General features: G+C 45.9%; 1 protein-coding gene across 4 annotated transcripts in view; it reads right to left on the bottom strand.

Annotated features, from left to right (window-relative positions):
• Positions 1-16,366, bottom strand: part of frmd4a (FERM domain containing 4A) — a 397,798-nt gene that overhangs the window by 151,646 nt on the left and 229,786 nt on the right. For all 4 annotated transcript variants that reach the window (XM_060842610.1, XM_060842608.1, XM_060842609.1 and 1 more), the window contains exon 6: positions 4,374-4,430. In XM_060842610.1, the coding sequence (XP_060698593.1) occupies positions 4,374-4,430 (57 nt within the window). The remainder of the gene's footprint in view (positions 1-4,373; positions 4,431-16,366) is intronic.

The following is a 16,366-nucleotide window of genomic DNA, read 5'->3' as shown; positions in this document are numbered from 1 at the left end:
GTTGCCAGGGATTGGAGGGTTTGAGCTATAGGGAGAGGCTGAATAAAGAACAAAGGAACAAAGAAAGTTTACAGCCCAGGAACAGGCCCTTCGGCCCTCCTAGCCTGAGCTGATCCAAATGTACTGTCTAAACCTGTCGGTCAATTCCGAAGCATCTGCATACTTCTGCTGCCCACCTACTCATGCATCTGTCCAGATGCATCTTAAATGAATCTACCTTTCCTGCCTCTACCACCTCTGCTGGTAACGCGTTCCAAATGCCCCCCCACCCTCTGTGTGAAGTACTTACTGCGTGTATCCCCTTAAACTTTCCACCTCTCACCTTGAAAGCATGACCTCTCATTATTGAATCCTTCACCCTGGGAAAAAGCTTGTCTCTATCCACCCTGTCTATACCCTTCATGATTTTGTAAACCTCATTCAGGTCCCCCCTCAATATCCTTCTTTCTAGTGAAAATAAACCTAACCTACTCAACCTCTCTTCATAGCTAGCACCTTCCATACCAGGCAACATCCTCGTAAACCTTCTCTGCACCCTCTCCAAAGCGCCCACATCCTTTTGGTAATGTGGTGACCAGAACTGTACACAGTATTCTAAATATGGCCGAACCAATGCCGCATAGAATTTTGACATGACCTGCCAGCTCTTCTACTCAATACCCTGTCCAATGAAGGCAAGCATACTATATACCTTCTTGACCACTCTATCCACTTGGGTACAATGGACCTGAACTCCCAGATCTCTCTGCTCATCATCTTTTCCCAAGGCTCTTCCGTTCATTGTATAATTCACTCTAGAATTAGTCTTGCCTAAATGTAACACCTCACATTTGTCTGGATTGAACGCCAACTGCCACTTCTCCACCCAACTCTTCAGTCTATCTATATCCTCCTGTATTCTCTGACAGTGCCTTATGCTTTCTGCTACTCCACCAATCTTTGTGTCATCTGTAAACTTGCTGATCATACCAACAGAGCCTTCTTCCAGATCATTTATGTATATTACAAACAACAGTGGCCCCAGCACTGACCTCTGTGGAACACCACTGGTCACCTTTCTCCTTTTGAGAAACTCCCTTCAACTACGACTCTCTGTCTCCTGTTACTCAACCAGTTCTTTATCCATCTAGCTAGAACACCCTGCATACCATGTGACTCCATGTTTTTCACTAGTCTACAATGGGGGACCTTATCAAATGCCTTAGTGGGGCTATTTTCTCTGGAGCGTCAGAGGCTGAGGGGTGATAAAGCCTTATAGCACTTTATGTGGGCGGCATGATGGCACAGTGGTTAGCACTGCTGCCTCACAGCGCCAGAGACCTGGGTTCAATTCCCGCCTCAGGCGGCTGACTGTGTGGAGTTTGCACGTTCTCCTCGTGTCTGCGTGGGTTTCCTCCCACAGTCCAAAAATGAACAGGTTAGGTGAATTGGCCAAGCTAAGTTGCCCGTAGTGTTAGGTGAAGTGGTAAATATAGGGGAATGTGTCTGGGTGGGTTGCACTTCGGCGGGTCGGTGTGGACTTGTTGGGCCGAAGGGCCTGTTTCCACACTGTAAGTAATCAAATCTAATCTAAAAAAACCATGAGGGGCATGGATAGGGTAAACAGACAAGGTCTTTTTCCCAAGGGAGAGGAAACTAGAGAGTGTAGGATTAAGGTGAGAGGGGAAAGATTAAAAGGGACACCAGTAAAAAACCAGTTAAGTCTTGCAAGTGAATGTACTGGTTGCGCTGGAGCTCCATTTTTGGAGCTTTGCCTATTTGCAGAGTACTTCAGAGAACATCTCTGGGACAGCCGCATCAACCAACCCTACCACCCTGTGGCTGAATACTTCAACCACACTCCCCACCCCCCCCCCATCCCCACATCCCCACTCCACCCCCCCCATCCCCACTCCACCCCCCCCATCCCCACTCCACCCCCCCATCCCCACTCCACCCCCCCCCATCCCCACTCCACCCCCATCCCCACTCCACCAAGGGCAGGCAGGTCCTGGGCCTTCTCTATCGCCAGTCCCTCACCACCCGACGCCTGGAGGAAGAATGCCTTACCTTCCGCCTCAGTACCCTCCAACCCCAGGGCATCAATGTGGACTTCACCAGTTTCCTCATTTCCCCTCCTCCCACCTTATCCCAGATCCAACCTTCCAACGTGGCACCACCCTCATGACCTGTCCGACCTGTCCATTTTCCTTCCCACCTATCCGCTCCACTCTCCTCTCTGACCCATCACCACTATCCCCACCTCCATTTACCTATTGTTACCTCTCAGCAACCTTCCCCCCAGCCCCAACCCTCTTCCATTTATCTCACCACCCCCTCGGCTCATAGCCTCATTCCTGACGAAGATCTTCTGCCTGAAATGTCGACTCTCCTGCTCCTCGGTTGCTGCCTGACCTGCTGTGCTTTTCCAGCACCACACTCTCGACTCCATTTTTGAAGACAAGTCAGACCACTCTGCCTCAGTTTCATTGGCTATTCCTCACAAGACACCAGGTAGTGCCCCTCACAATGTGAGTCCAAGTGGCAGTTTTGCCCAATCTACACTGTCTGACCCGGAATTAAATCCAGGGCTCCAACTGGCTCCAAGCTGTTTACTAAACAAAGAGTGCGGCAGTTTTGAATTGGTGGTTTAGTCAAAACATGACAACCAGCAGATCTGAGTGGGTGATGGTCACCTGGGAACGGTGCCCAGTTTCTGCTGTGGGCAACAGGGCCATCCCTGAAATGACTGCTGAGTGTGTCACTGACTCTGGGAGGGCATTTGTACAAACCAGGGCATCCCCAGGCAGCTGCGGTCATTGTGTGTGTGAATCTGCTTTGAATTAAGCACAAACAAAACTGACCAAGACTTCAAAGTGAAAAGGTCACAAGCCTTTGTCGTCGAGTCATTGAACTCAGTTCAGTGACAACTTGGCTTCATGCAGTGCCTTTAAGGTACCAAACAGACCAAGTGCTGCACAGTTGCCTTTTCAAGCAAAAGATGCTAGTTATCCATGTGAGGGGAGAGAGCAGGCGAGCAAGGGATTGGTCAAAGAAGGATTCTTGAGGAGAGAGAGAGAAAACAAGACATAGCAAGGCCGCAAGGTTCAGAGAGGATATCCCGGAGCATACAGATCCAGCCAGATGAAGGCTCGCAGCTTAAAGTTAAAGCTAGGAGTGATTCCAGGTGGAAATCCACAAAGGGCATAAATCTTACTTTATTCTTTCATGGGATATGGGCATCTCAGGCAAAGGCCCACATTTGTTGCCCACCCCTAACTGCCCTTGAACCGAATTCTGCCGGGACCCTTCCAGAGGGCAAAGAGTCAACAATATTGCAGTGACTCTGGAAACATGTGAATTACCACTAAGTGTAACTGAGCAGCAGAATGCAACAGGAAATTCTCACGTACAGAGATAACTGCAGCGACCTTTTACCGAAATAAATGCTCATCTCCCACCCACAGGCAGGACAAATGGGAGGCTGCCCTCAAAGTATAACATGTTATTTAAAAAGCACGGGGCTTGGGAGTTTTTGTCAAGAGCTTAAGCTTCAGTCTTTAAATCTCAGTAGGTACCTTAACATATCTGCTTGTTAACACAAGTAAAACCATAAATTACAAGACACATTTGTGGACCTGTCTGTTAAGTCTGATGAGAGCTGCCAATGGCAGTAAATTAAAGTCTGGGTACTCCAGCACTTACTGTCTCAACTCACTCCATAAACCAAACAAGTTCACTTCTTGGTTTGCAATTAAATCGTTCCAATTACATTGATGTAAAACTTCAGATATTAATCTCTTCTGATTGATTATCCATTATATACTCCTTTCAGCAGAACAAGAGAATGTGTTGTCCTCACTGAATAACAGCAATTCCAGAACAAGTACTTTCCAGCTTGATCCAAATGCCTATTGTTATTAATTTCCATGAATTGATGATGAGATAGGGAGCAGGTGATATTTGCTGAGATTCCCCATCAATCAGAATCTTAGCAAAGCGAGAATTGGTTCCACAAAACTTAACTTGATTCTCATTCGCTGGGTCAAAAGAACAAAAGCAAAACTAGGAAGAGAAGGTTGGTAAAAATCAAAACTTCAACACAAATGCAATGCTTAGGTGGAACTGTAAATAGTGACCGTTCTGCAAACCTTCCCCTGTTAGTTTTGGTGTTCTATGTTTACAGGAGCATCACTTTTCGTACATAAACTGCCTGCTGACACACTCTATCTTATCCAAGTCCAGACATTAACTGTTGCTTTTAACAATTCCCAATAACTCCAGCAAGAGAGCCATTATGATTCATCACCTTTTTCAGTGAATTGCACCTCAGAACACATTGTAAATGTTGCTGGTTAGGGACACACAAAGACTAACAGCTTGAACGTTCCTACCTGTAGTATGTATGCAGCCAATTCAAAAATAGCCTCGGTGTCAACTTCGATCAGTTCCTGCGAGAGAAATTAACCAGCAAAGTTAACATTCAAGGAGTGACATGAAAAGAACAGCTTCCTTGTTGCACTTGCTGCTCAATGGGGCAAGTTTCACAAAGACCCCCCTCTTGCACAAACCGCCTTAAGCTTCAAAGAAGCTTTTTATTCAGCGCTCAGCAGTGAAAACTGAGAGCAGTACAACTACTGAGCCGAGCAAAACTCCACCTTCCTTTCAGAGGGGACCCTGCTGTACCCAGACAATCTGTTCAAAATCCCAGCAGAAAATAAACGACTCCCCGATTATAAAACTTCACAGGCTCATCTGGCAAATGTTTCCAGCCAACCACGTGGGGCCACGATGGGGGCTGAGCCCACCCTTACAAGAGAGAGAGAGCTCTGCGCATGGAATAGTCCCCAGACAAAAGGGCAGGCAAACGATTGAAGGGAGCTCATGCATGAATGCTGTGGCTGTAAGACAAACTGCTGCATAGGGGGAAGCTAAACTCAGCCCACCACCCCCTCAGCAGCAGCACTTGCACCAGAAGAGTTTGGGGACAGTTTCATTATCTGTAAACCTCTTGACTTCCCTCTTAATTGCGTTTTTTTTGTGGTTAGGAAACTGGACACCAAGTGCCCCCTCGCATTCTCAGGTGAACCAAGCTTCACAACATCCTGCCAAGCAGGTCAATTCACCTCGTACTGACCTTACCCAGCCTAGCACTGGCCCCTGCTGTTATTGCAAACCGAGATATAAAAGGACAAGGCAAGCGATTGTTCTTTCATGTCTGTCATTTAATTAACAGCCACTCTGGACTTTATTCCCTTTTTAAGCAGACACATTCAGCACAGCAGAGTTCTGGTCAGAGAGCAAGGCTGGCTGGGTAACAGCTCTGTCATTCCACACACTGATTCTGTCAAATATTAATTTGATTATTTGCACTTTTCTCTTCTGATAATCATCAAAATGGTCAGTTGTCAAGATGACAAAAGTTACTGAACATTTCTGCCCTGAGCTGAGCTGTTTAGTATTACCAAAAGAGTCATCCACATTTTGAGGGACATTGTACTTTCTGTATATGACACAATGTCTACCTGCCTGTTCAAATCTGTACTTTCTCATTTGTAGCAGAGATGATATGCTGGGAAATTGCAGTCATACAGTCTTTTACAGCACAGAAAAGGGCCCTTCAGCCCATTGTGTTCACACCACCTGGGAACCAGTTACAGCAGAGGCTGGAATCTGTACTGAAAACACCAAATGCTGGAGATCACAGCGGGTCAGGCAGCATCCGTGGAGAGAAAGCAAGCTTAACGCTTCGAGCCTGGATGACTCTACATCAGAGCTGGTGTGAGGTGTGAAGGGGGCAGCATCACAGGATATCTGGTCAGCATGGATGGGTTGGGCCGAAGGGTCTGTTTCCATGCTGCACATCTCTATGACTCTATCTATCCAGCACCTGGACCACACCCCAGTATGTTACGGTATTTCACGTGTTCTGAAATGCTGAGAGAGTTTCTGCCTCTACCATCATTCTCGCCAGTGAGTTTTTCAAACACATTACCCTCTGGGTGAAAGCCTTTTTCCTCAAATTCCCTCTAAATCTCTTGCCCCTTGTCTTAAAACTGTGCCCCCTGCTCAACGAGCCCTCGACTTTGGGAAATAAGTTTCTCCCTGTCCATTCCTCTCACAACTTTGTACACCTCAAATAGTTAGAGTTGAACAGAAAGCATGTAATCTCCTTGAGGGCAGGAAGGTGAGGCACAGAGACAGCACGAACATTGACAACTTTTGTTCATAAAAGGATCTTAAAGTCAGAAAAAGCCCACAAGGTGCTTTGTGGGAACTGTCAACACCTCACGGAGAAATCATTCTTTTCACTGTGTTCGACTGCCTTCCCCTGACTCAATGATATATGTCCACAGTAGCTTTCCCTCACCAAGCACAAAGGATAAAACTGCAGCCAAAAAATAAATCATGACTTTCAAATGCCTGCCTTTCTCTGAGAGGGAACTGCTGTTGCCTCTGCCACTGTGTTACTCTGTGAGGGGGTCTGATTCAAAGCTGCAGTTATTCCATCTCTTGGGGAGTACATTCAGAGAGTTAACTGAGAGACTGTGTGTTCCCAGCCTTGTTAACCTGCTGTTATAATGGGAGGTGGACTGTAACAATATCGTTCCCACACACTGATCCGTATTCCTGTCCCGTGAGACATTGTGAGCATTAATATTTGCAAAAAGGGTCCTTCGAACGGAAAGCCAACAGTGGCAGGTGCACACCCAGTGATTTAAACCTCTAACTCATTGGTCCAGAGCATTGTGTACGACTCAGTGTTGTCAGAATGAACAAGCGGTCTTGCAGATTGCAACAATGCCTCGTAGAGTTAAATTAAAACCCATTCTGCAACAGGCCAACATTCCAAAACACTGCATCGGCTTCAAATGGACACAAACTACACCAAGTTGCCCAAGTCAAACTGTGTGAACGAGACGGTCTCCAAGCACTTTGGCTACAATACACACAACTAAAGTAGAATATAAAGTTTAAAAAGTTCCTGAACACTCTACTGGACTGCGAGTGAATTATTGAAACCTCATTTTCAATTGTTTAACAATCAGCAGGGAACTGAGAGGATTGTTGGCTTATTAGAAACACAAATGCCTCTCTGGCAATGGTGGTCAAGTCAGTTTTACACCTCTACCCAAACTTTACTATCCCTGCCTGGAGGGAGAACAATGTACGTTGAGTTGGCCAAATAATCTCAGTAAGTACCAGCTCAACTCCTATTCTTTTTCACAAAGGGGAACTGCTTAATTTGCTGAGGAATAAAAGGAATGCACATCCATAGACTTGGTGATTGCATGATGTGTTACCATCCATCTATTCAAACAGAGTGTGTTCTTCAGCGGGGTACAGGGTCGAGAGTGGGTGAAGGCAGACACCTTCCAGTGTGATGAGGAGTTGTGGAAAGTAAACAAGATGTAGCTCATTTCGTCTCTGTAACTATTTACAAACTCTAACAATAGGGTCTGCACTATGACCAAGACTGTTGGAAGGACTGAGGTTTGGGTTGGTCACCCATAAGTTTCTTCTGTGCTCCCTCACCAAGTCCTCGTGATATTATCATGGAGCTTATCGCACTCATAGAAACATAGAGGTTGGAAGCAGGGGTAGGCCATTTGGCCCGTCAAGCTGCTCCACCATTCAATATGATCATGGCTGATCATCGAACTCAATACCTTAATCCTGTCCATATCTTTTGATCTTTTTATCCACAAGAGTTATATCTCCCTCCTTCTTGAAAACACATAGTCTTTAGGCCTCAACCACTTTCTGTGGCGGTGAATTTCACAGACTCCCCACTCTCTGCGTGAAGACATTTCTAGATTAGAGTGGTGCTGGAAAAGCACAGCACATCAGGCAGCATCCGAGGAGCAGGAAAATCAACGTTTCAGGCAAAAGCCCTTCATCAGGAATGAAGGCATAAAGCCATGAAGACATTTCTCCTCATCTCAGTCTGAAATGACCCATCCTGTACCTTAAAAGATGACCCATGGTTCTGGGGACTCCCACCATTAGGAACTTCCTTCCTACATTTAAACCTGTCTAATCCTGTTAGAACTTTATCAGTTTCTTGAAAATCCTACACCCCGTGAATCCTCTGAGCTCCACTGAATACAATTCTAACTGACTCAATCTCTCCTCGTACATTAGTCCTGCCATCCTGGGAATCAGTTTGGGAAAGCTTTGCTGCATTTCTTCCATAGTGAGAACATCCTTCCTCAGATAAGGGGACCAAAACCACTGCACCGAATATACCAGGTGTGCCCTCACCAATGGCTTGTAGAATTACAGCGAGACATCCTTATCCCTGTACTGGAATCCTCTCGTTGTGAAGGCCAATATACTGTCGTTACCCTCTCATTGTGAAGGCCAATATACAGTTGTTACCCTCTCGTTATGAAGGCCAATATACAGTCATTACCCTCTTGTTGTGAAGGCCAATATACAGTCGTTACCCTCTCGTTGTGAAGGCCAATATACAGTCGTTACCCTCTCGTTGTGAAGGCCAATATACAGTCGTTACCCTCTCGTTATGAAGGCCAATATACAGTCATTACCCTCTCGTTATGAAGGCCAATATACAGTCGTTACCCTCTCGTTGTGAAGGCCAATATACTGTCGTTACCCTCTCGCTGTGAAGGCCAATATACAGTCATTACCCTCTCGTTATGAAGGCCAATATACAGTCGTTACCCTCTCGTTGTGAAGGCCAATATACTGTCGTTACCCTCTCGCTGTGAAGGCCAATATACAGTCATTACCCTCTCGTTATGAAGGCCAATATACAGTCATTACCCTCTCGTTATGAAGGCCAATATACTGTCGTTACCCTCTCGTTGTGAAGGCCAATATACAGTCATTACCCTCTCGTTGTGAAGGCCAATATACAGTCGTTACTCTCTCGTTATGAAGGCCAATATACAGTCATTACCCTCTCGTTGTGAAGGCCAATATACAGTCATTACCCTCTCGTTATGAAGGCCAATATACTGTCGTTACCCTCTCGTTGTGAAGGCCAATATACAGTCGTTACCCTCTCGTTGTGAAGGCCAATATACAGTCATTACCCTCTCGTTGTGAAGGCCAATATACTGTCGTTACCCTCTCATTGTGAAGGCCAGTATACAGCGTGTGTGCTTACTTTCAGAGATTGGTGCACAAGGATACTCAGGGCTCACTGAACATTCTCCTCTCTCAATTTTAGCCACAAATAATAATCTGTCTTCCTGTGTTCACGAGCAAAGTGGATCATCTCATGTTTACCCACATTATACTGTGTCTGCCATGCATTTGCTCACTTATCCAACCCCTGTTCAAATCCCACTGTAATCAAATATTAACTTAACACTCAGTCAAGTGTTAACCCCTTCAGATTGTAACAGACCCACATACAACGTCTATCCCCTACCCCAGGCTTTTTTTTCTGAGCACAATTATTGATGTTTATATATAAATGCTTTTATGATTACATTTACCACTATCCCACCTCCACCCAAGTCTTCTGACAATTTGGAGGCTTCACTATTTTCACTGAACATGTTCTCTTCGAATCTCGAGGGTTGGTAGTTTATCGCTGTCCTAAACTGGGTTCCTGATGACCTGAGGCTCCTTCCTTTATTGTCACTTTGCCATTCGCTCCATCCCATTCAGCATTCGAAAGACGACTCCATCACAATCAGGTGAAGTTTTTGCAGTTTGTTGGTCCAGCTCCAATGGGAGTTCAGACAGTGCATGATCTCTGATTTTCACATCACTTTTCATGCTTGTAACTTTTCTGTTTAAAATCTGTGACGCTGTTACAACTCCGGCTAATGTCCATAATGGCAAGTTGCCCTTGTTACTATGATTGGGACTAGTTTTCAATTCCAAATTTATTCATTCATTGGATACATTTCATTTCCACTGGTTGTCACGGTGGGATTTGAAACTGGGTCTTCAGGGAGTTAGCCTTGGCTGATGGAGTGCCAAGGAGAAAGTGAGGACTGCAGATGCTGGAGATCAGAGCTGAAAATGTGTTGCTGGAAAAGCGCAGCAGGTCAGGCAGCATCCAAGGAACAGGAAATTCGACGTTTCGGGCATAAGCCCTTCATCAGGAATGAGGAAAGTGTGTCCAGCAGGCTAAGATAAAAGGTAGGGAGGAGGGACTTGGGGGAGGGGCGATGGAGATGTGATAGGTGGAAGGAGGGCAAGGTGAGGGTGATAGGCCGGAGTGGGGTGGGGGCGGAGAGGTCAGGAAGAAGATTGCAGGTTAGGAGGGCGGTGCTGAGTTCGAGGGATTCGACTGAGACAAGGTGGGGGGAGGGGAAATGAGGAAACTGGAGAAATCAGAGTTCATCCCTTGTGGTTGGAGGGTTCCCAGGTGGAAGATGAGGCGCTCTTCCTCCAACCGTCGTGTTGTTATGGAGTGCCAATCCATGATAATATCACTCTGCCATCACCTTTTGCCAAAATTCAGGCTAACTGAAAGCTTTAGTCACTCTCCTCAAGTTTAGATGTGGAGTTGCCGGTGTTGGACTGGGGTGGACAAGGTCAGAAGTCACATAACACCTGGTTATAGTCCAACAGGTTTGTTTGAAATCACAAGCTTTTGGAGCACTGTCCCTTCATGGCTCATCTCCAGCTGAGTGACAAAATAACATTTTTATCCCTACCTATCTTTGACCAACACTTTGCACTGACACGTGTGATGGGAACCATGGAATGGTAGTTGGGAATTCCATCTCCAACTGGAATCGGGATTGTTCCTGGAGATATTATCGCTTCACCTCCTTGAACCCAGGTCCTTCCAGCCCAGCTGTTGAAATAAGTCACTCTGGCTTCAATAGATTCCAGTCCTCCACGATCATTGCAGAATCTCCAAGATCAATCTCCAGTGTACTCCGTGAAATAAACCCATTACAAAAACCATGACAGAAATTTCATTTTTAAGAAAGATATTATACTTGTCATTATCCTTCCTTGGTCTAATTTATTAATGCCAAAAACTTTCAAGGCGGAAGGAAAAGATCATAAACCCATAGGAAATAGGAACAGGAGTAGGCCATTTGGCCCATTGAGCCTGATCTGTCACTCAACAGGATCATGGTTAATAAAACATTCCTCACATCCACATGACCAGGTGTAATTACTTTGTGACTCACCGGGGCCTCCAATGGGTGGCACGGTGGCTCAGTGGTTAGCGTGGCTGCCTCACATTGTCAGGGACCTGGGGTTGATAACAGCCTCGGACGACTATTTGTATGGAGTTTGCACATTCTCCCCATGTCTTTGCGGGTTTCCTCTGGGTGGTCCAGTTTCCTCCCACAATCTAAAGATGTGCAGGTTAGTTGAATTGGCCACGCTAAAATTGCCCACAGTGTTCAGGGATGTGCAGGTTAGGTGCATTAGTCAGGGATAAAGGTACAGTAATAGAGTAGGTGAATGCATCTGTGTGGGTTACTCTTCGGAGGGTCAGTGTGGACTTGTTGGGCCAAATGGCCTGTTTCCACACTGTAGGGATTCTCTGATTCTATAAATGTGGAGCTGGAAAAGGCACAGCAGGTCAACAAAATGCTGACTCCTCGGATGCTGCCTGAGCTGCTGTGCTTTTTCCAGCTCCACACATTATTGACTCCGACTTTCCAGCAACTGCAGTCCTCACTGTCTCCAACTAACTCTATTCAATCCCTTGCTCCACAGCATTTATTCTACAGTGTGGCCTGCTACACAAGGTGGGATCCCTCCTTACCATATACCTCTTTGTCATCATGAAGGTGTAAGCGTGGAACACTTCCTGAGGTAGGATAGAGGGTTGGATTGTCAACTTTCTGCCCATCAGTAACTGAAAGGCTGCTGAGTCTACACTGAAATAGAGCGGAGCTTTAATCCAGTAGTCCTGTGCAGAAATTGGAATGCCTTTTCAAGAGTCAATTAATTGCTCTGACTCCACATTCAGTGTTCTGTCAGATTCCATCAGATGGTGGGTACTGCCTTGACAGACTCGGATCCAGAACTGGCAGAAGAACTCTTTCAGAAATCATGATCTGTTACCTTAAATAAACACATCAAAACCCTCGGGTAAGACCGGGATCACTGCTTCCTTGGTCAAAGTGTGCAATTTTGTAACCTCAGTCCACTGGGAGGAATGATCGATAATGATGAAATAAGATCTCCCATCAAATTTAAACAAACCCCATACCCACTGATTCTGAAGATCTGGTTGGATATTCGATGAGTATTAGTTGTTCTAGTTATGGCCTGTGGGTGTGTCTGACAATTGGCCAATAAGTTTCTGAGTCTCCTTGGAGGTCCCAGGTCACAATTTTGCCGGCTGGCATCCTCTGGAACGTTGTGATTTCCAAACGTCCTTGAGGAACTTTCACCAGGATGTTGTCTCAGAGTGAAGCTCGGCTGAACAACCACTCGCCACACACTAGTGTCTCATCAACAATGGCAGAATGTCTCCTGTACCTGAAATATGTTTACACGGCCACATCGCTGGGGCTTGCTTCATCCGAACCTCGCATGGCAGGGCATTCTGATTGTGACCTCTTGGCTATTGTGCCACTGAGGGTATGATCGGGCGTAAGGATTTTGTAAAAACCAAAAGATGCTGTAAGTCAGAAACAAAAACAGAAATTGCTGGAAAAGCTCAGCAGCTCTCCCAACTTCAGTGAAGAGAAATCAGAGTTAACACTTTGGGTCCAGTGACCCTTCCTCAGAACTCAAAGGTTTTGTATTTTCCTGTAGTGTAATGATGTATATCTTGCTTGGTGTTTATTGTACTCAATTAAGTATTAACCCTTTCAGACCCAGAGGGAGAGGTGATTTAGTCAAAGTTTTGTAGTTTCAAAAGAAACACAGAAAATAAGAGTAGTAGGTCATTCAGCCCTTTGATCTGTTGCACCACTCAGTATGATCATGGCTGTAGCCTGTTCCTGTTACCCCACACCCCCCAACCCTGTACCCGTTGATCCATTTAGCCCGAAGAACTCCATCTAATTTCTTCCTGAAAACACAAGGTTATTTTGCCAAACCAGAAACAGAATAAATGGTTTCTAAATTTTATATAAACATTTCTCTGGTCACAACTAAAATAAGATTTAATAAGTTATGGAAAAGGGCAGCACTGAAAGCAGCCCTTTGGCCCATCGAGTCAGTGCTGGGCTGCTGGCATGCTTCTGAAGTTCATTCTGAATAAATGTATTGTACCACCAATCAGTGCAGACCCCCAGGGAAGTATTTCAGAACAAGCTTTGACGAGTTTGTTGGAAATACCAAGTCACGAAGATTTTCATGGATACATTTTCAAAGTCATGGCACTAAACAGAGTGTAGATTAGAGTGGTGCTGGAAAAGCACAGCAGGTCAGGCAGCATCACGAAACGTTGATTTTCCTGCTCCTCGGATGCTGCCTGACCTGCTGTGCTTTTCCAGCACCACTCTCAGCTAGACTCTGGTTTCCAGCATCTGCAGGCCTCACTTTTGCCTAGTAAACAGAGTGTGATTTCCTCAGGCCACCATGAAGGATTTGCAGGTCATGCGTGATGATGGTTAAACTGAGAACTAATCACCTTTTGCAGCTGGAGAATGTGTGTCAGTGCAGCGGTTGTGAACTCCTAAACCACAACCACTTCCATCTCGAAGGACAAGGGCAGCGGATACATAGCAACACCCCCCAACTGCAAGTTGTCCACTGAACCACTCATCATTCCAACTCCAAAATATATTACCATTCCTTCAGGTTCAAAATCCTGGAATTCCCTCCCTCAGGGCATTGTGGGTCTCCCTGGAATTCCCTCCCTCAGGGCATTGTGGGTCTCCCTGCAATTCCCTCCCTCAGGGCATTGTGGGTCTCCCTGGAATTCCCTCCCTCAGGGCATTGTGGGTCTCCCTGGAATTCCCTCCCTCAGGGCATTGTGGGTCTCCCTTCAGCACATGGACTTCAGCGGTTCAAGAAGGCAGCTCACCCCCACCTTCTCAAGGGGCAACTAGGGATGAGTAATGAATGCTGGACCCAGCCGTGGTATGCACATTCCATGAATGAATAAAAAAAACCCAGTTAGTCCCAATCCCCTCCCATTCCCTTATACCCTCAATCCCCTTTCCCAGCAAACCTTCCATTTCCATGTGTTTAATCAATTATGTTTTGAAGGAAGGGTATAACTGCTTTGGAGACAATGCGGTTAAGTGTTAGTGAATTGGGGCGAGGGTGTTGTCTAGTGTTGGAGCCTGAGTAGAGTGCGTTGATATTCTCTGAAGTTTAAATGGAAGAGGGAGGAGTCTCATTGAAAAATAAAATATTCTGAAGGAGCTTGTCAGGGTAGGCGCAGAAAGACTGTTTCCCCTCACTGGGGAGTCTAAATCACAGGGGAACAATCTCAGGATAAGAGGCCGATCATTTAGGCTGACAGAAATTATTTCACTCAAGGGGTTGTAAATCTTTGGAATTCTCTTCCCAAGGGTTGTAGATGCAGTTTTGGTCTCCTCATATGAGGAAGGAGAGAGAGAGTGAAGGAAAGGCTTACCTGACTGGATGGCACAGTGGCTCAGTAGTTGGCACCACTGTCTCATGGCACCAGAGACTCAGGTTCAATTCCAGCCTCAGGTGACTGTCTGTGTGGGTTTCCGCCGGGTGCTCCAGTTTCCTCCCACAGTCTGAAGATGTGCAGGTCAGGGTGGATTGGCCATGTTAAATTGCCCTTAGTGTTTGGATGTGTAGGTTAGGTGCACTAGTCAGGGATAAATGTAGAGTAATGGGGTAGGGGAATGGGTCTAGGTGAGTTACTCTTCGAAGCGTTGGTGTGGACTTGTTGGGCCAAATGGCCTGTTTCCACATTGTAGGGATTGTACTCAGACTGATTCCTGAGATGGCAGCACTGACATACGAGGAGAGTTTGAATCAGTTAGGACTATATTATTAGAGTTCAGGAGAACGAGCAGGTGATCTCATAAAACCCTATACAATTCTAACAGGAACTGGACAGAGTACATACATGAAGAATGTCCCCAATGTCCAGGCAGTTCAGAACCACAGACACATTATGAAGATAAGAGGTAGGCATTTAGGAATGAGATCAGAAGAAATTCCTTCACCCGGAGAACCGAGGGATTTTACTACAACAGAAAGGAATCGAGGCTAAAACATTGCGTGATTTCAAGTGGATTTTTGATCATTCCAACTTGCTGCACCATATACATTATTCTCATGGCGCAGAGTGAGGACAGTGGTAGGCCTGAAGCCTGGACTCTTGGTGGTGCCCAGAGTGGGGACTCCTGACTGTGGTAGGCCTGAAGCCTGGACTCTTGCTGCTGTCGGCAAGGTGAAAGAAGCAATGGAACCAGGGAGTGGGGGGTTGTCTGGGCCATTGGCGTTGTTGTTGCTATACTTGGAGCAGGGGACCCTTGACGTCCAGAAAACCTTGCAGAGACTTTGTGGAAGTCCTGAAGCCATGCGTGAGACCCAATTGGAACAGAAAATGAAATTTACTTAAGTAATTTCTTTTTATTCTCTTTGTGACTCAAATGGTGCCAGACTGTTGTGACAAAACACATTTCACTGCAACTTCCTAGATATATATGACAATTAATCATTCAATCATTCTGGTAACAACTTGAATTGATATTGTCTGCTTATCAATGTTCCTGCTACTGGAGACTGTGACTCTGTATTTAGAGTATTGATAACCTTCAAATTTGAACATCTTTGACAAATCCTCTCTACTCCAAACAGAACAACCTCGACTTGCTTGCAAAGAACTGAAGACTGTGACCCCCAGTACCATTTTATCAAATCCCTGCAAATCCTGACATTGGAGCAGTCCATTAGAGAAAAAAAACAAAACTGCAGATGCTAGGATCCAAAGGAGACAAACAAGAGGCTGGAAAAACATCTCCGTGCTGGAGGATTCTATGACTCCATGCACTGATGGATATTTTGGTCGGCATGAACCAGTTTTGGTCAAAGGGGCTATCTCTGTGCTGGAGGACTCTACGACTCTATCACACAGGAGAGGTTCAGTAGGCTGACCGGAGAAGGAGCGACTATCATAGGAGGAGAGATTGAGTGGGTTGGGCCTGTATTCATTGGAATTTAGAAGGAGTGAGGACCTTATTGAAACATGTAGTGGTTCTGTTCGCCGAGCTGGAAGTTTTTGTTGCAAACGTTTCGTCCCCTGGCTAGGAGACATCATCAGTGCTGTGGAGCCTCCTGCGAAGCGCTTCTTTGATGTTTCTTCTGGCATTTATGGCATGATCTCGTTCGACGTGACGGCACTGTTCACTTCGATTGACAAAACCCTAGCCAGAGAAACAATAGCCAACCTACTGGACATACATAACAGAAAACAGGAGGCGGAACCTATCAACAAAGACGGCATACTTAAACTACTGGACTTATGCCTCACTACACACTT

This window comes from Hemiscyllium ocellatum, chromosome 23 (genome assembly GCF_020745735.1).
Source record: "Hemiscyllium ocellatum isolate sHemOce1 chromosome 23, sHemOce1.pat.X.cur, whole genome shotgun sequence".
Taxonomy (NCBI): domain Eukaryota; kingdom Metazoa; phylum Chordata; class Chondrichthyes; order Orectolobiformes; family Hemiscylliidae; genus Hemiscyllium; species Hemiscyllium ocellatum.
This window is presented reverse-complemented; position numbering and strand designations above follow the sequence as displayed.